Genomic DNA, 19,817 nt, shown 5'->3' with positions numbered 1-19,817 from the left:
CGGTTTTAAATAAACCCTCACCTCAGATGACAGTAATCCAAAACCTGCCTACTATAGAAAGAACTTTACTTGAATATTTTGTGCTACTTTTTTTCTTCTTCTTTACTTCACTAGAGGAAAAAATTCCACTTTTTACTTTACATGTATTTGTGTGAGGACTGGCTGGAGAGCAGCTTGGTGGATTTCCCCTCTTGGCCAATCAGGGTGTGATGACACCCTTTCTTTAGGGCTTTAGATATGTGGTGAATTGCACACTCACATCCCGATCTCTCTTGACTTAATACAAATCTCATTTCAGCAGCTATTGTTGTCTTAAGGCACCAGAGGCATTTGTTTTTCTGATTGAGGTTGAATTTGGGCATGCTGGAGTGAATATTAGGGAACATCTTTCCACTTTCCCCCTCCTTGAACCGACACCCCTCCTTGAACCGACACCTTACCGTGGTGGAGGGGTTTGAGCACCTGAATGATCCTAGGAGCTATGTTGTCCGGGGCTTAATGCCCCTGGTAGGGTCTCCCAAGGCAAACAGGTCCTAGGTGACAGGTCAGACAAAGAGCGGTTCAGAAACCCCTTATGAAGAAAAACCATAAAAGGAAGTGTACGTCGCCCGGATTGGCGTCACCGGGGCCCCACCCTGGAGCCAGGCCCGGGGTTGGGGCTCGCAGGCGAGCGTCTGGTGGCCGGGTCTGTGCCCACGGGACCCGGCCGGGCGCAGCCCGAAGGAGCGACGTGGGCCCGCCCTCCTGTAGGCCCACCACCCGCAGGAGGGTCCATAAGGGGCCGGTGCGGTGGGATTTGGGTGGCTGTCCTGGGCGGGTGCCCCGGCGACCCAATCCCCGGACGGTGACTCTAGCCATGGGGACATGGAATGTCACCTCACTGGGGGGGAAAGAGCCTGAGCTAGTGCGGGAGGTAGAGCGCTACCGGCTACAGGTAGTTGGGCTCACCTCCACGCACAGTCTGGGCTCTGGAACCCAACTCCTTGAGAGAGGCTGGACTCTCTTCTACTCTGGAGTTGCCCGCGGTGAAAGGCGCCGAGCTGGTGTGGGCTTGCTTATAGCCCCCCAGCTCAGCCGCCATGTGTTGGAGTTTTCCCCAGTGAACGAGAGGGTCGTCTCCCTGCGCCTTCGGGTCGGGGATAGGTCTCTCACTGTTGTTTCGGCCTACGGGCCAAACGGCAGTGCAGAGTACCCGGCCTTCTTGGAGTCCTTGGGAGGGGTACTTGAGAGTGCTCCAACCGGGGACTCCTTTGTTTTACTGGGGGACTTCAACGCTCACGTGGGCAATGACAGTGTTACCTGGAGGGGCGTGATTGGGAGGAACGGCCTCCCCGATCAGAACCCGAGTGGGGTTCTGTTATTGGACTTCTGTGCTAGTCACAGTTTGTCCATAACGAACACCTTGTTCAAGCATAAGGGTGTCCATCAGTGCACATGGCACCAGGACACCCTAGGCCGGAGGTCAATGATCGACTTTATGGTTGTGTCATCTGACCTCCGGCCGTATGTCTTGGACACTCGGGTGAAGAGAGGGGCTGAGCTGTCAACTGATCACCACCTGGTGGTGAGTTGGATCCGCTGGCAGGGGAGGAAGCTGGACAGACTTGGCAGACCTAAACGTGTTGTGAGGGTCTGCTGGGAACATCTGGTGGAACCCCCTGTCAGGGAGGTCTTCAACTCCCACCTCCGGGAGAGCTTTGACCAGATCCCGAGGGAGGCTGGGGACATTGAGTCCGAATGGACCTTGTTCTCTGCTTCCATTGTGGACGCGGCTGTTCGAAGCTGTGGCCGTAAGGTCTCCGGTGCCTGTCGTGGTGGCAATCCCCGAACCCGGTGGTGGACACCGGAAGTAAGGGATGCTGTCAAGCTGAAGAAGGAGTCCTACCGAACCTGGTTGGCTCGGGGGACTCCCGAGGCAGCTGACGGGTACCGGCAGGCCAAGCGTGCTCTAGCGCGGGTAGTCGCTGAAGCAAAGGTTCGGGTCTGGGAAGAGTTCGGGGAGGCCATGGAGGAGGACTATCGGTCGGCCTCGAGGAAATTCTGGCAAACCATCTGGCGCCTCAGGAAGGGGAAGCAGCCCTCCACCAACACTGTTTACGGTGGAGGTGGGGAGCTGCTGACTTCGACTGGGGATATCGTCGGGCGGTGGAAGGAATACTTCGAGGATCTCCTCAACCCCACTGACACGTCTTCCATTGAGGAAGCAGAGGCTGGAGACTCGGAGGTTCATCCACCCATTACCCGGGCTGAAGTCACCGAGGTAGTTAAGAAGCTCCCCGGTGGCAAGGCACCGGGGGTGGATGAGATCCACCCTGAGTACCTCAAGTCTCTGGATGCTGTGGGGCTGTCGTGGCTGACACGTCTCTGCAACATCGCGTGGCAGTCGGGGACAGTGCCTCTGGACTGGCAGACCGGGGTGGTGGTCCCTCTATTCAAAAAGGGGGACCGGAGGGTGTGTTCCAACTATCGGGGGATCACACTTCTCAGCCTCCCCGGGAAAGTCTATTCCAGGGTACTGGAGAGGAAAATTCGGCCGATAGTCGAACCTCAGATTCAGGAGGAACAATGCGGTTTTCGTCCTGGCCGTGGAACACTGGACCAGCTCTATACCCTCTGCAGGGTGCTCGAGGGTTCATGGGAGTTTGCCCAACCAGTCCACATGTGTTTTGTGGACTTGGAGAAGGCATTCGACCGTGTTCCTCGTGGCATTCTGTGGGAGGTACTTCGGGAGTACGGGGTCGGGGGCCCTCTGCTAAGGGCTGTTCGGTCCCTGTATGACCGGAGCAGGAGCTTGGTTCGCATTGCCGGCAGTAAGTCAGACCTGTTTCAGGTGCATGTTGGACTCCGGCAGGGCTGCCCTTTGTCACCGGTCCTGTTCATTATTTTTATGGACAGGATTTCTAGGTGCAGCCGTGGGCCGGAGGGGATCTGGTTCGGGAGCCACTGGATTTCATCCCTGCTTTTTGCAGACGATGTGGTCCTGTTGGCTCCTTCGAGCCAGGACCTCCAGCATGCCCTGGGGCGGTTTGCAGCCGAGTGTGAAGCAGCCGGGATGAGGATTAGCACCTCCAAATCTGAGGCCATGGTTCTCGACCGGAAAAAGGTGGCTTGCTCCCTCCAGGTCGGGGGGGAGTTCCTGCCTCAAGTGGAGGAGTTTAAGTATCTTGGGGTCTTGTTCACGAGTGAGGGAAGGCTGGAACGTGAGATTGACAGGCGGATCGGTGCAGCGGCTGCAGTAATGCGGTCGTTGTATCGGTCCGTCGTGGTAAAGAGAGAGCTGAGCCGAAAGGCGAAGCTCTCAATTTACCGGTCAATCTACGTTCCTACCCTCACCTATGGTCATGAACTTTGGGTCATGACCGAAAGAATAAGATCCCGGATACAAGCGGCCGAAATGAGCTTCCTCCGCAGGGTGGCGGGGCGCTCCCTTAGAGATAGGGTGAGGAGCTCCGTCACACGGGAGGAGCTCGGAGTAGAGGCGCTGCTCCTCCACATCGAGAGGAGCCAGTTGAGGTGGCTCGGGCATCTGTATCGGATGCCCCCTGGACGCCTCCCTCGGGAGGTGTTCCAGGCATGCCCCACCGGGAGGAGACCCCGAGGAAGACCCAGGACACGCTGGAGTGACTATGTCACCCGGCTGGCCTGGGAACGCCTTGGGGTCCTCCCGGAGGAGCTGGGGGAAGTGTCCGGGGAGAGGGAAGTCTGGGCGTCCCTGCTCAGGCAGCTGCCCCCGCGACCCGGTCCCGGATAAAGCGGAAGAAAATGGATGGATGGATGGATCTTTCCACTAACCTCACATCAGTGCAGTTCTTTGTGTAAGAATATGTGCCCCCTTGCCACAAATGTCTTGGCATTTTTAAATGATTATAGAGGCATTATATTTAATATAAAGTAATCATTTACATTTACATTTACATTTAGGTCATTTAGCAGACGCTTTTGTCCAAAGCGACTTACAATAAGTACTGTTAGTGGGTGGGTCATGCTAGTCGAGGTGAAGTCTGAACAGGTGAGTCTTGAGCCTTTTTCGGAAAATGGCAAATGACTCAGCTAATCATCAATTATTTTGTTTGCCTGTGAGAGATAGATTTGTTGTCAAGTAAATATTTCTGTATTATATCGTTGGGAACTGGTTCTCAGGTTTCTTCCTGAATCAGCAGCACTTATTTTGCAGGTTCAAATTAGTGATACAAAATATCAACATAGTAATTATGACGTATTATTATAGATTAAACTACCAAACCACATGTATGTATGTATATAGTAGTGAAAAGAAATCAGCTCCACCCTTATCAGCTGCTACATTAGTGATGAACACATTAATGTTCTTCTGTAGAATGAGTACTTTTTGATACTATATTTTGATGCTGATGCTTATGAACTTTTATTATTTTGACTTTTGTTTGTAACAGAGTATTTCTACACTGTAGTATTGCAACCTTTCCTTAAAGAGGACCTATGATGCTTTTCTGCTTTCCCTTAGTTTGTTATAGTTTTTTGTGCGTGTAAATGTCAGTGTGAGTGTCAAGTCAATGCCAAAAAAGAGGAACTCTCCACCACAGAAACTTTGATCATGAAGTCTGAAACGCCTCTATTAAAATATTTTCTTCTGGTGATGTCACCAAGTAATGAGTTAGCATAATATCTGCCCAGCCGCTAGTTTGTAACGCCCTCAAACAAAAGCTAGTAAGAGCGGGGCTGGGAGTGGCCATGATGAGAAGACGCTGTTTTCTGCTGTGAAAACATAAATGTCCTTTGAATGAACTTTTAGAGGAAGACGGGTTGAAGAAGTGGCTTAAATTCCTCAGCAGCACAACTCCTGTTAAGCATATTTAACATTAACTTTCCTGCAGGCATATAGTAATTGGAATTGTGTTGATAAATGTGTGTGGACAGTGATAATAATTTAATGGTATTTTTTATTTATTTCAATCATGTTACAAATGTTACAAAAAACGAAAACTAAAACCACAAATGAAATGTAAATACAGCCAACGGTCAAACAGGAAGGAGGAGCTGCTGGACCTGAAGCCGATCAGTGAACCAGCTGTTTATAAATCCGACAACATGGGGAGAAGTGGACGACGCGCTTTTTGTAGTCCATTATTGTAGTTTCTCCAGCGGAGACGCATGTCAATCTCCGGTGTCGATCATCAGCAGTCAATCATCAGCGGGCGCGTTATAATGACGTAGCTTAGTGAAAGTCCTGTCAGATTCTCTGAGCACCACGGTTTCCTAAATCCTTCTGAGTTCTCGCCTTTCCTTGACCTCGTGACGTTTTCTCCAAAGGTCAAGGAATAGGAGAGTTAGGATCTTATTTTTTGACTATTCGACTGCACCCAGAGAGTTTCAGAGAGGCTGAGAGAGCAGCTGCAGCATCTCAGCCAGGATGGAAAAAGTGTGTCTTTTGAGCATTAAAGCATTTTAACATGTTCTAGTAGTAACCCTGAAATACAAGTATGCACCAGAAAAGAAGTAATAGAGTTCATCTCCCACCGCTGACAGGAATACAGATTATCAGCTTCGTGGACAGGCCTCTATGTTTTCCTCCCCATGGTTAGCACAGACAGCTAAAAGTGGGATGAATATTTGAACTGGGCCTTGTTTCCCCACAAGAAATGTAAATGGTCATAACAATACACAGACTCAAAATGTATCTGCGGTTTGTATGTGATGGTGTGAACAGCAGAACTGAATGCACATTACGTACACTGCGTAACCTGACGTGACCTCTTTCTTCTCTTGTCACTGTGGGGCCTGACTCTACATCAAAGGAGAAACGTGAGATGTAGTAAGTAATTATACAAACGTCTCTGTTTCTGCATGAACACGCTGTGGACTGGAATTTGCATAATGCGGGGTGTAAACAAAGCCGTCATCTCGTCATTGTAGTGCTGTGATGAGTCAGCCATGGGACAGGTGTAGTGCGGCGCAGACGGCGTCGAGTCGATCTCCATAAGCAAACTGTTGCAACGCATGGTAACGATACTCAAACAAATGATTGTGAATAATTCTCTGATTTGGCATTCATACAAATGACTTCACCCCTGGAGTTGCCTTGCTATGTAGTTTGGCTCATCTTTTCCTGTCATTTCCCTTAAAGCTATAAACTCACTCCACTCCGCTCACACCTGAGTTCACTTTACATAACCCCTCCAGTCTGTCAGCATACAGGCGTGACTCACTGGCTCCTCGGTAGGCGAGCAAACCACCAATGTAAACACTGCTGGCAGGCAGCGGCACCTCATCGTGTTTCATATGCCATTCAGGGTGAGCACTAGTGTTTCAGCTTTGCACGGTTTATTCTGTTGGTGCAAAAAAACACGGGCCGGATCCTGATTAAATTCAATTGAATGAATGTGAACTCACAACTGCAACAATAGTCATATCCCGATTTTTGTTAAACACGCGCTGCATCAGGTTCTTTTTGGGACACGTTTGATATAAGCAACGTTCAAAATGTTCTAATTGAATAAGAAAAAACTAGGAGTCAAAAGCATCAGTTTGCCCCCTACAGGAGATATTTTTTAGCCCTTCAACGTTGACATTAGTGGAGTTAAACCCTTTTTTTTTTGGAAGATGGAGAATTGGGCCTGAGTGGGCAATCCTGTCTCCTAAAATATAATTTAAATAAAAAAAATCAACAATAGTGCAGTCAGTTTCTCTTACCAACGTCCTGATGAATTCTCCTGCACACCTCCCTTGACCTCGTGACGTTTGCCATCGTGGTCTAGGAAAAGTTGTGAAGAAAGGCCATGACGTCTGTGACCGTAGCTTGCTATGCTTAATGACGAATCCTCGGCCTCTGATTGGCTGTACTCGTTGGGGATGTTGCAATATCTTTGCAACACTGAGAGATGAATTCATTCGACACACTCTCACACACACAGTTATGTTACGGTACCACTTTCCTGTTCACATCCTGACCCCCCCCTACAGGAACCAGAGCAATTAGTCAACAGTAAAACAACAATACTCCACATTCAGGTCTCACGGCTGTGAGGCCAGCTGAGGGGGTTTGGCAAATTTATCTCTGCCAAATTTCCACTGGTTTTACAGCAGGTTTTCTTTCACTGCTCTGCAGTTTGGGACGGTGGCTTTAAGTGCGCCAGCAGGGAGGAGGCTTGCCTGCATTGTTTATCTTTAAAACAAGTCGAACAACAATGAAAGCTTACATATTCTGCTCTGGTCTCCACCTGCCTTAAACCATACAGAGAGACCTATACGGCAGCAGTGGAAGGCTTCAGAGGCTTCTGTGTTCCAGAAGTTTTTTGTAGTGCCATTAGAAAAAAAAAACATTATTTATTGTTTCTTGAAAGATGTATTACAATTGTATTGTTATTATACTTGGGCTATGCATTTTCCATGGAAGGCCTATGATACTCCAATAATATTCCAACTGAAACATTATAGGGCTGTAGTGGTGCTTTTGTGTATTTAGTGTTAATACTTAAAGTGCTTTCCTGTGTTATTTGTAGCCTCGAGCAGCCTGTTGCTCTATAATATATGATAGGATGCCTACAGCCTGGATCAACACCTGCCAGCCAGACAGGGTGCTCAGCGGTTCATTCAAGGTTTTAGGAGCACATTCTGAGTTCCTACAGTGAATAATCGAAAATGTTTGTCCCGTAAAAATCATATTGTGTAAATCAAAATGGCAAATTGATAAAATTATTAATTAATTATACATGATGAACAGTGTCCTGTCCAGGCTTATCCTGAATACAGGATAAGCGGTAGACAATGGATGGATGGATGGATGGATGATGAGCAGTTAACTTAATTCCACATTGAAGGTGAAATTAAAAGGTTGACATTGTGCATTGTGGACTATGGCACAACACAATATAATATTATTCTATTATAGGATTCTGATCTGTGTTTCAACAGCTTGACAAACATCCTCCAGCTCGTGCCTCCTATCATTTCCTGTTCCCTCCCTGCCAAAATAATGCACTGTCAATGTGATCATGTGATCTTACATAAATGTGTGAAATTGAAGAACACAGGGGAACAGCTGGTCGTTGCTCAATGTGAAACAATTTTTGCAGAGTTGTGAAATCCACCAGTTTTTTTTTATTAATTATTTTTTTTAAATCTTTCATCAAACATTCTCCAGTCCAACTTTCCAATTTCACAGATTTGCTGTTTTTCATTGACTTGACTGGAAACTGATTATGGTCTGACATCGCCTTGGGTGGTTTTTGTTTTCGCTATTTCCTTACATTTTATAGTAAATAAATAAAAATCAGATAAATCAACATTGACCCTATTTTTGGCATTAATTGCATGTGCATCTATAGCGCTCCATCAACTTTAACCACACTGAAGCGTTTAACGGGATGTCGAGCAATAAGGAAGCATGAAACGAAGCAGCTACTGATTCAGTGTCAGTTAGAGGAGGCATGTGGCTGTCTCCTAAAACTTTACAACTAGCGGATTGGGTTTATTTTACCATCACAGTGAAACATTTATGTTAGTGTTCGCTGCCAATGCAACAAAAACAAAACGTTTGCATAGAGGATATGTGAAACTGTGAATGCGTTTCATTTGTTTTCCCACCAGACTCACTTCTGGTTACTGAAGCATAATGGTGGCTATTTCGGTATCGTACAGTCCTGCACTTAGTTAAAATTAGGGAATAAACTTAAACACACACTTTCTACTCAAAAGTACAGTTCTGCTCTACTTTCTGATGCCGAGGTCTCCCTGCAGCACGGTTACTGCAGAAACCTCCATACCGGACGAGCAACATAACACATGAAACTCATTGACGAGCTGAAATGAACAGAAATCACACCGCTCACAGGGCGCATTTTATACGGCCTTCTGTTTATTTTAATGGCGCTGTGGTTGAGGGCATAATGGATCTCAGTTACATCTCACTCTCTAAAAACTGCCCTCTGTCCTTCACACGCGATCCTTCCCCTCCCAGAGGGCAGCCGTCCTGCTTCTTGTCAAGTCATGCCTGTTGGGAACGGACTCTGCAGTTCAGAGAGCGCTGATGGCCAACAGAGGACCTGATGCTGGAGGCAGGCTTGGCTTCTCTTCCACACGATACCAGCATCCAAACAGATGAGAGATGAAAAGGAAACTCTCTGTGTTGTGAAGCAAATCAGAATGAATTTTTTTTTAAATGATTAGAATAATTATAATACAAAAGCAATAATGCCCTCAACACAGAGATCTTAACCAGGGGTCCAGGACAACCATTCACGCTCACATTCACACCTACAGGCAATTAGAGTCATCAATGAACCTATCCCCATCCTGCATGTCTTTGGACTGTGGGAGGAAGCCGGAGAACCCGGAGAGAACCCACGCTTACACGGGGAGAACATGCAAACTCCACACAGAAGGAACCCCAACCCGACCCGGGAATCAAACCTGGGACCATCTCGCTGTGAGGCAACAGTGCTACCCACTACACCATATGAATCTGTCAACAATATTATTTTTATGGCTTAGCATTGTAAATCATCACAAAGTATTTATATACAGTATATATATATATATAAATTCTGTGTCATGATTTGAAAAAATATATATACAAAATATATATACAAAATATATATACAAAATATAATTATATTATTTCATGCAGGCTATTTAACAATACCTCAGTGAGATATAACTCAATTATGAGATGAGCTCAGTGGTTGTGATGTTGTTTCTCCGGGGCTACAGACCTCATCATTCATCATCATCATCCTCATCATCAGTCACCAGCAGCATGGGACACACCTGGTCCCACTGTGCCCCATGAATAAAAGCCCCAGCAGCAGTCCTTTGTTGGCAGATCTCTTTACGTCACACGTCTCTGGAAGCCCAGCCATTGTGATGAAAAACAAGAGAGATAGATTACTTAGAATCTCAAAAATAAGGAAAAACCTCCTTAGTATTTTTGAGATGCTATAACTGAATATTTTGGGCCGGTTTCTTCACACAGCGGAAATGAGTTGTGGCTTCTGGTTATTTTCCCTTGTTTTTACAGCACAATCCCCGTGCAGCACATTTTGACTCATGTACTCTCTACACCACATGGCGTTACGGATTCTTCCCTTCTTTTTGTTTGCCTTGTTTGGAGGATTTTGTGATTCATGTGTCACTTCAGTCATCAGTGTACCTCTGTGTCTCCCATTTCTGTCCAGTCTGAGAGTCAAGACACTTCACCTTAAATCTGCAATTGAGCGTGAAGTCATTTTACCTAATTTTGTGGTGTGTGAATTTGTATTTTTATCGCATGTATTTTACCTGGGGGGATACGCTTCCATAACGCTTGGAAAGAATTCATCACAGAGCATTTCTAACACTTCCCTCCAATTGTGCAAGGCTCATTGCCTCAGCTTTAAATACTTTGTCTCTGATCACAAAAGACCCTGGGACAAGACTGAACTGCTCAAGTGGTGAAATCAAAACAGTAAAAAAAAAAAAAGTGTGTTGTAATAAGTTTGAGGGAGTATGCTATGTGGGTGGAGAACAATAAAAGGCAGTGAGGTAGCTGGCCTTCCTGAATGGAAACCACTGCTGGGCTGAATTAAAACCTTGCTCTAAAGTTAGTGTGAAATAAAGACATTGAGCCCTGTGTTGATGGCTGTGCACCGGTGGCTGTCACACAGGAATGCAGCACGGCCAAATAAACAAGCAGGCAGTGGATTAAACGCATGGGAACAGTTGCACAGGGCCTCACCAGCAACCACACGCCAAATTCTACGGCACGGCAGCTGCCGTGTTCATATTTGCCATTCAGCTCGGTGTTGTGCTGCCGAGTGTGGGGGTCTCGGTCGCAGCCTTCAGGCAGCAGCTCGGAGGTAGCAATGTCAGCCAAATTGATGGCACTGAAAGCAACGTTATGTTCCAGTTTTAATCACCACCGTCATGTTCTGCATTACCCAGCCTGACTCTCTTCAGTTCTCCCAGTGATAACGCTGCATAGTCCCCTCCAAAAATCTGTCCGCAGCTTGTTCGGCAAACAACTTTGACTATAAAGTAGATCTTCGTCCAAATTCGTCTGTTGCACAAAGCTGTGCAGAGCTACTTTTTCCATGAATTCTGGGTAAATTAAGACTTTTATTTCAGAAACAATACTCCATCATCATTACACAGTATTTTGTTCTATTTCACTTCATTCTATTTTAATGTTTTTTGTATTCTTATATTCTAATATTTTATGTTTTGTATCTTGGATTCGCATTTTTACATGCATTTTTTTTTTTATCTCCCCCTGACATAAACCTGTGGGGAGATCAGGGTGTGTGAGTGTGTGTGTGTGTGTGTGTGTGTGTGTGTGTGTAGCGTCAGTAGCAAAAGGCATTTCCAGCAAACGGCTTGGCGAAAAACAAGCCTTACATTTTACTTCGTGTCATGGCTCATAAACTGGCATCCATAGAAAAGTTTGGTTTCATTTTCAAATGGAGCTCCTGCAGATCAACTCCATGTAGCAGCTTTGGAGGCTGAGAACAAAAATGCTTATTACCAAACGACTGCTCCACTGTAATTGTTGTGCACAGGACAACAAAGACTTGCAACATGAAACAAACGTGACTCACGATGTCCTCACTGTTGTATATTTCCAAATGGTCACTGCGGTCTCAAAACTCTCTTTCCCTTCTCTCGCTCCACGACATTGTTGTCGAACCACAATTTATGAGCCACGTTGTGCTGCTTGTTATTTGGTGTCGCTAGCCGTTTCAATGGAAACACGGGTCAGAAGGTGTCACTGATTGCTACCATGGAAACGTGACTTTCAATTGTGAGTTCGCCTGTGGGTAAGGCAAACTCTTTAAGCTCAAAAGAAGGCAGTCTTCATTTTTTGTGAAACAACTTGCAAAGACCCTTTTACAGCCGGAGTCATCGGAAACATGCATGCACATGTTGGCAGTGGAAGTGGTGTTTTGCCCCAGCCATCCAGAGCAGTTAGCAAGCTTTAAACTGAGCAGAGGATAAAGTCACTCTCCCTCTGTGCGTTGGTATCAGAGCTTCTCCTTGCTTTGTGTACTGCCACGTGTGCATGTCCGTGCATGTGAGCATATGGCTAGCTCACGGACAGCAGTTACAGCTGATAACGGCGTCCTGAATCCTATGAGTCTATGTCAAGGTGTTTGACGTGACCAAAGATAACGTTGCTGGAAGCATCTAGTGTATGCTTGTAATTGTTCACTGATTTTTGACATGCTATACTTTATAACTGGTTTCGTAGTCTACTATGACTTTTTGTGTCTTTTTCCAAAATTATATACTTTGGCTTTTTTCTGACCTTTTTCGACACATACGGTATATAGTACTACATAGCCTAGGCAACTATATGATGACTTTTTTCGATATACTATACTATGACTTCTTTTGATAGGCCTACTATACTGTGACTTTTTGGCATCAAAGGAACCGCATTAAGATTTAAGTCTTATTCATCCAATTGATCTCAGTTTGTGCATGTCAATGAAAAAGTGCTCATCGAACCCTAGCCTACTAGAGCAAAAGTAGAACGGGTGCCAGAGCTTTTTAGCCATCAAGCTCCTCTCGTCTTCCGGTTCTGGTTCGAGAGGCAGACACCGTTCCCACATTAAAGAGTGGGCTTAAAATGTTTCTCTTCTAACACTTATAGTTAGGGCTGGCTCAGGCTTACATTGGACCAGCTCTTAGTTATGCTGCTATAGGCCTAGACTGCCAGGGGATTTATACTCCGCCTCCTTTGGTCTGTATGCATTCCCTGGAGTCCACATGCTTTTCTAGTTATGCGGGTTTCCCTGGATCATGGTGGAACCTGATCCTGACTGCAATAATACTAGTAGTGAGCGTCCAATAAGAACACAGGCTTGTTGGACGCTTACTGCTAGTATTATTAAGGCGGTTGGTTCAAATCTGCATCTCAACTGCTAACTGGCCTGATGATGGAAGCCCCGTATTGTAGTGCTGTGATGCTGCTCATCATTGACTGCTTTCTAGTCCACGTTCTTCTTCTGTAAATACCAACACCAAATGCAGGTGGAACCCAAGAGTCTGATCTGCTCCAGATTTCTGCCTAAAGGCTGTTAAGGCATTTTTTTCTCATCACACTTGCTCCTGGATGATGTCGGGATTCTGAAAATCTTGAGTGTGTTCGAGTTGAGATGTGAATTGGATTGACTTGGAGTGACTAAAAGCACACATATGGATCTGAAAGTGAATTTGTTTAGGTTGACTTTGTGATCTTTGGTGGTTAATGTTCTTGCATAGCTAGTCATACTTGCATTGCCGAACTGTTTGCAAACACTTACATACGTCATGACTGTAAAAGGGTCGATTAGCACACACTAACAGTCTAAAATAGCTCTGTGAAAACAGCCCCAGCTGAAGTTCTCACTAACAGGATGCTTCTTTTCCCACTGCCTTGTCTTCAGCATGTTTCTTAATATTTGTTTCATAATATTCTATTATTTATTGTCCACTAAATATTCTTTAATTCATGTAAATTCAAATTGATTGTTACCTCGTGCAGAGGATGTACATGTACAAGAATGAATATCCTTTAGTCAACACAGGTATGATATGTATTTAAGGCAATAAACTGCTGTAATTAATATAATAATATATAATCAAAAACCCCATCATTGAGAAAAATGATAATGTGATATGAAGAACATACGTGGTAACTTATGAAATGTATTAACAGGACAATGTTTTCTTTCACAACGTATTCTAATTTCAAGTTATCATCTCGGTGGAAGTGTCATTGCAGATGTTTCGGAGTTCAACACTTTAGAGAGTCCAAACAACAACAAACAAATAAACCCAAACCCTTCAAGCTTTTTTGCATGTTTGGCCTGTTGGATGGACTGTTGCCTGACCTCAAAATCAGAAGGATGTAGCTACAACTCTGAACATGTGTTTTTAGAGTCCTAATGAGGCAAAGAGAGTCCTTCCTCAGAGACATGACAGCGCTTCCATGTCAAGATCTTCACCTCAGGCGTCTCGCCATCCTCCAGCAGTAAAACTGTCAAAGTTACACTGCACACACTGCTGAAGTTCATCATGAAAACATGTCCTCTCTGCTTTTTTCTTCCTTTCTGTCTTTTTTAAAAAATGTGTCACGCTTTGAAGTTTGTTGCTATGTGTTTGTGTTACAGTTTTTCTTTGTTTACTCAGATGCAAATTAGGAAACAACAGCGAATGTTTTGACAATAGTGACACAAACAATAAAACTGTGTCTGTAAAAACACTAAACACTCGCTGACGAGAGACAGCGAAACAAGAAACAGCCCTCAAATCAAATCGTGCATTTAGAGGTGAAATCATTTAGCTGTGACACTAAAGTTTAATTAAACATATATGCTGTCATTGTGGGGAAGTAAATACAATTCCAGGAAAGTTCCAGGTGGAAACTTGTTGGAATTAACATGACTTTTTGGGAAATGACGGGAATGAAGTAGAAATATGTGGGTTTAACTGCTCAGGCTGTCAAATGCAGATAGAAGCTAACAAGCTAATATCATAAGCAGACATATCATGGCACACATTCAACCATTTGCAGAATACATTTAATGAATGAATTTCATTTTAATTATATGGATTTTATTAATGCATATCTTCATTTTTATACGTTGTACTGTGAACCATTGCTGTTCCTTGTATTTCAATTTATTTAATACCTTACATTGTTCATTTTAATTCTACATATATGTTTCTTGATCTTTGCGGTACTTGCTTTTATTTTTAATTACATTTTTTTCTTATTACAATGATGTTCATACCAATAAACAAAAGCCAATTTCTTGTAAAGGAAACATTGACAATAAACTAACCCTAAAATGTGTAATGTGTACAATACAATTTCACTTATAGGTAGAACATTTGAGCCGACGATGTGGAATGGATGGAAACAGATGAATTAAAACTCCTCACTTAGCTCAATCAAGCTCCATCCCAATTCCATTCCATTACAATTCATTTATAGAAGTCCCAACATCACCAGGAGCAACCGTCACGTAGGACAACGGTGAGAAAAAACTGCTGTAACAGACTTTTAGGCAGAAATCTGGAGAGACCAGGTTCTTGGGTTCCACCTGCAGTTAGTGTTGGTAGTTATATTACCAGTATAGTTATATTGACAGGATTAGTAATTAACAGTATCCCACATGGTAACAGCAGGTGTCAGCCTGGGTACTTTGCTTTTGGGTTTCTATTATATAAAATATATTCCCTCCAGTCATAGAAAGTTACAAAAGTTACATGGAAGCATGTAGTCCTTTGGCTCAGAGAATATAGAAGTGTTGGCTGCATGTGTGATGGAAGGATGCACCTGCATGCAGGGAACTGATTCCTGTTTAATGGGATGTCGGCCAATTAGCTCTACATGTGATGAAAGGGCAGCTGCTGAATATAGTTTCATAAATTCCCGAGCTTCCTTCCAAAGTGTTCGCGAAGCGTTACAGAAATGTACCGAACCTGTTCTGACTCTCTGTGACTTTGTGTGCGTAGCATGCAGTCGGGGTGTCATGGCCTTCTGTGTTTGGAGACGTGGTGTCTTTTTTTGCCATGGAGGAAACATGGGTTCAGCATTTGCACCAGAGACAAACGTCAAGAAGGGAATGTGAACTTGACAGAAGGCTGTTATGAGGAAGTACAGTGAGCCTAAGATAAAGACTGCAGTTTACAGAAGAATGATGGGAAGAGCTCAGGCCTGATCTACTCCTGTGTGCCTATGCAATCTGCACTGGCTGGTGCAGGCACCTCTCATGCACTGCACGCATATTTGGTCCTGCAGCACTATGCACTCGGTAAGTTCTTTTTTATTCAGACCTGTGGTTTTCAAATCCTTTGTCAGCAATTTTTGATTCATTTAATAGCCATGATTCAGTAGTTCCATATAAGTTTGGCCCAACACGAGTTACACAACTCCATAGCCATGTCTAATGTCCAATCACACTTCAGGGTGGATTATGAGACAATGGGTCCCTGGGCAAAGACGTGCAAAAGGCTCCACCAAGACTTACACGTTATAGTTAGCCTCTTTTTGTTGCTGTTTTGTGTGTCTTTGTTGCCGTTATGCAGCTCTCTGTGCCTCTTTGTATTTGTAGTCATTCTGTAACTCCTTTTTGTAATTTGGTATCTCTTTCTATTCATTTTGTGTCTCTTTGTGCCCGGTAGGCCCATTCAATAATACAAACATTCATGTGGGCGCTGTACAAACAGATATTGAGTTGTAATTATATAAAATATGTCCTCATATGTGAAGTTATTACCATTAATAAATACTGAAAATAAATTTAAAATGTCTGTACCTGATTAAAAGCACTTTATAGTGTGTTATATACCATTTATGTATTTAATATTTAAATAATGCCTATGCAAAATACTTAAGTGTTACTCAATAGTATCCATGAATGCACTAAATCTGTACTCAAAACATGCTTAGAAAATGCAATATATGGCCAAATGTATCTGTGAGTAATTTTGGTCTACGTGTGTTTTTACATGGTTTTGGCTAGACTTCCCCAAAGTGAAGTATTAATACCACAGCCTACAGAGATAGTTATGTCCTTTCAGTGTTGTGGCAGCAGTTTGGGAAAGGCCATTTCCTGTTGCAACACGACAATACCCCTGTGCCCAAAGCCAGGTCCATTAGGAACTGGCTTTATTTAGTTTGGCATGGAAGAGCTTCAGTCTTGCTGGGCAGGAAACCTTGCCAGTGGTCAGTCTCACCACGACACATGATTATATGGCTGAATGGGAGCGCATCCCTTCAGCCAGGGCCTTTACAGCAGAATGGAGGCTCAGGCTCATATTAGCATATTATGCACTTGGGTGTAGGGTTTGGGTCAACACATAGCTTGTTTGTGTGTGGACATAGATTTGGCCATGTATGTAAAATAAAATTCTTCCACTATTTTTATTTTGTATATTGTCTTTTATCTTGTTTTTGTTCTCTTTGATTTAACTGTTTTGTATGGTGTCCTCGAGTGCCAAGAAAGGCTCCTTTAAATAAAATGTGTAATTATTAATTATCATATTTTAATAGGTTAAAAGCCCCCATCATCATGTAAACTGGACATTGCTCTGTACCAGCCAGTGCTCATATGTAAATCATTAACATGCAAAGAGACTCAACACATATCTCAAGCAGACACTTGGATTTTGCTTGTTTTTTTTTTATTGATTTAAATAAATCATTTATCATGGATGTGTAAGCATTGGCTTGTTCTCAACACAAGACAAAGTGCATGGAAGAGATTATAGCATAGGTTTAAATTACAGTATGGAAAAAATACCCTTTAGTCAGACTGGAGTGAGTTATCGCAACGTGATATGTGCATCATGACGGTTTTTGAGGAAACGTTTCTGTAACATTTCCTGGTGTGTGGCAGAGAAGGGCAGAAAGTCAAAAATCACAGCACACTCTGGATATTACCAAAGCAGAAGCAACACTTGCTCCACATCAGGGAGAGTCCAGTCCACCTTAAAAACTCTGACAGACTGTTCATACACGTTTCCTGGATACGCCCCGTGCAAGGAGAGAAAAAAAGGAAAAGGTGACTCGAAATAATAATAATAAGGCTGCGTTGGGGGTTGGACTTCTATTCAATTATTTTCTTTTCAAAATTTCCCTTTCCTCGACTCACACTATTGCCTCAATCTCCCCTCGCACACACCGACCAAGGTCAACCTCAGTGACCGCCCACGGGAACTGGCAACGCGGCACTCAACCTCCACGGACCCGGCAGTTCTTTTTTTTTTCTCTTTTGCATGAGAGTTTGACTCAGTTGCTGAGTAAACAACGGACTAACAGACTGCCCCTGTACGGATGGAGAAAGCTTCAGCAACGGAGGAGTGAATTAGCCAAACGAGCGTTAACGTCAAGTTTGTGAGCGTTAAACGAAGTGACATCATGTTGGGAAACCCAGGGTCTTATGCGAACAAGAAGAGGAAGAAGCCCGTCCTCAAACAGTAAGACTTTGCTAGAAATGGTTGTTGTGTGACTTTACAGCCTATCTCTTTTACTTTATGCCTTCAGCTTGTGTGTCTATTCAGAGTATGTGAAGCAACAGGCGTGCAATTTGAAGTTAAAAGCAAAGTTAAGTACGTGAACGCACCATTTGGACACCCCAGCCGACTTTTAGTCTAATTCAATGAAGTGTTTTTAAGTGTAGTTTTACTGTGTGCTTTCTTGTAAAAAAAAAAGAAAAAAGTTGTAATGAATTAGATTTAACTCGAGTTGGATCAAAGTAGACATCTTGTCGAACCGAGTTAGGGTCCTCCTTTTTTACTTCCGTCATCGTATAAATGATAATATCTCTAAATCTAAGGCAAAAGTGCTTCAGAATAACGAGTAACGCCCGGTAAAGTGTGGTCTTGTACTCTGTGCGGATGGTTACGGTCTCTTGTGGTTTTGTTCCTCCGCTCTTGTGGACTAGCTACCTTAGGAATGTGTCTAGCTCGGATCTGGCATGGATATCTTGCCCTCGCGCATTAATCACAATCAAGTTGGAGAGTCGGCTGCTGCTCTCACGCGATGCTCCGAGGAGGGCGGAGGGAGGGAGGGCTCGCGGGTTCGGAGTATGTTATTGTAATCTGATACGGCCTCGCGCTCCATCGATGTGGGATCACTGCCGGCTGCGTGTGTGTGTGTGTGTGTGTGTGTGTGTGTGTGTGTGTGTGTGTGTGTGTGTGTGTGTGTGTGTGTGTGTGTGTGTGTGTGTGTGTGTGATGTAGTGCCTGTTTTTCTCTTTTTTTGGTTAGCCCTCTTTTTTCTTACCTTTTCTAAAGTTTATCATAGCAAACCTAGTAAGTACTGACACGACTATAGAGAAGTACTTTATTGCATATACAAGTCTGTTAGAGTTTATATTTCATCATCAAATGTGCTCAAATATCAGTTAAAGCTCTTATTGTAATATTTACACACACGCAGTAGGCCTACTTATTTTAATGTTGGAGATTGTTCTTGTGTAATCTGACTGCTGCATTAGAGAGTATATAATGCATATATATATATATATATATATATATATATATATATATAGAGAGAGAGAGAGAGAGAGAGAGAGAGAGAGAGAGAGAGAGAGAGAGAGAATGGATTAATCTGCAGATTCCATTCTGAAATTTAATGGGAGGAAAAGTGTTCATCACATTCTCAGGTGACAAGTCCCAAAAGCCATAGATTCTCAGGAATTGGTGGAGAAAAATATAGTTAAAAGGAGAGTAAACATTGGAGATTTGTTTAAAATTAGATATGAAACTTATAATGTAAATTAATGCCACTTTTTTCTCATTTAAGTAATCCAGGCCTTGCCCTCACAATTCATAACACAACACTGCTGTCACTTTTAAATGGATTGACACTTCTTTTAATATGGGCATTCACAACAGACAAGAGAGTTAATCTAAGTGAAATTTAGGGCTAAGCGGAAGTAATATTTGTAAACACGTATCACTACTTTTAACAATGAATTTAAATCGTATTGTTTAGCACAGATGTGGCACCGGAGTGTAGTATGGCTATGTGCGCTTATAGGCTGTTCCCAGTTTAAATCCCAAAATAAAGAGGTGGCCTGTCGGCAGACGTCTGTGTTCCTGAAGATGTGGGACTGCGCAGCGAGGACTGAGGTTTCCTGGACAGCCAGCTGGGCTCAGCTGCACAAAGGCACCATTGAGCCTGACTGTAAAAAGCTGTGGTCACTACACAGGGGCATTCCGTGGCAGATCCGCACATCCAAATCCTCCCTTTTATTACTATGGACGCCTTCTGTGTGTGTTGCCAGTCTCCTTTGCCATGCATGCATGCTGCTACGTTATTAAATAGATCCATGTAATTTACCTACTGCCAGAGAACAGGCCTTTCA

At 43.9% G+C, this 19,817-nt stretch overlaps 2 protein-coding genes across 3 annotated transcripts in view; one reads left to right on the top strand and one right to left on the bottom strand.

Annotated features, from left to right (window-relative positions):
* The window catches only part of LOC311021713 (uncharacterized protein), a 441,358-nt gene that overhangs the window by 58,325 nt on the left and 363,216 nt on the right, over nt 1-19,817 (bottom strand). The window lies entirely within an intron of this gene.
* The window catches only part of LOC311021711 (aryl hydrocarbon receptor-like), a 40,996-nt gene continuing 38,694 nt past the window's right edge, over nt 17,516-19,817 (top strand). Inside the window, exon 1 of one of the 2 annotated variants that reach the window (XM_084022455.1) lies at nt 17,516-17,922. In XM_084022455.1, coding sequence (XP_083878581.1) covers nt 17,864-17,922 — 59 coding nt within the window. In that variant the 5' untranslated portion in view covers nt 17,516-17,863. The remainder of the gene's footprint in view (nt 17,923-19,817) is intronic. The other variant, XM_084022454.1, reaches the window with a different exon arrangement.

This window comes from Eutrigla gurnardus, assembly GCF_963514095.1.
Source record: "Eutrigla gurnardus genome assembly, chromosome: 12".
In the NCBI taxonomy this organism is placed as follows: Eukaryota; Metazoa; Chordata; class Actinopteri; order Perciformes; family Triglidae; genus Eutrigla; species Eutrigla gurnardus.
The sequence above is the reverse complement of the archived record's forward strand: the minus strand, read 5'-3'. Positions and strand labels throughout refer to the sequence as shown.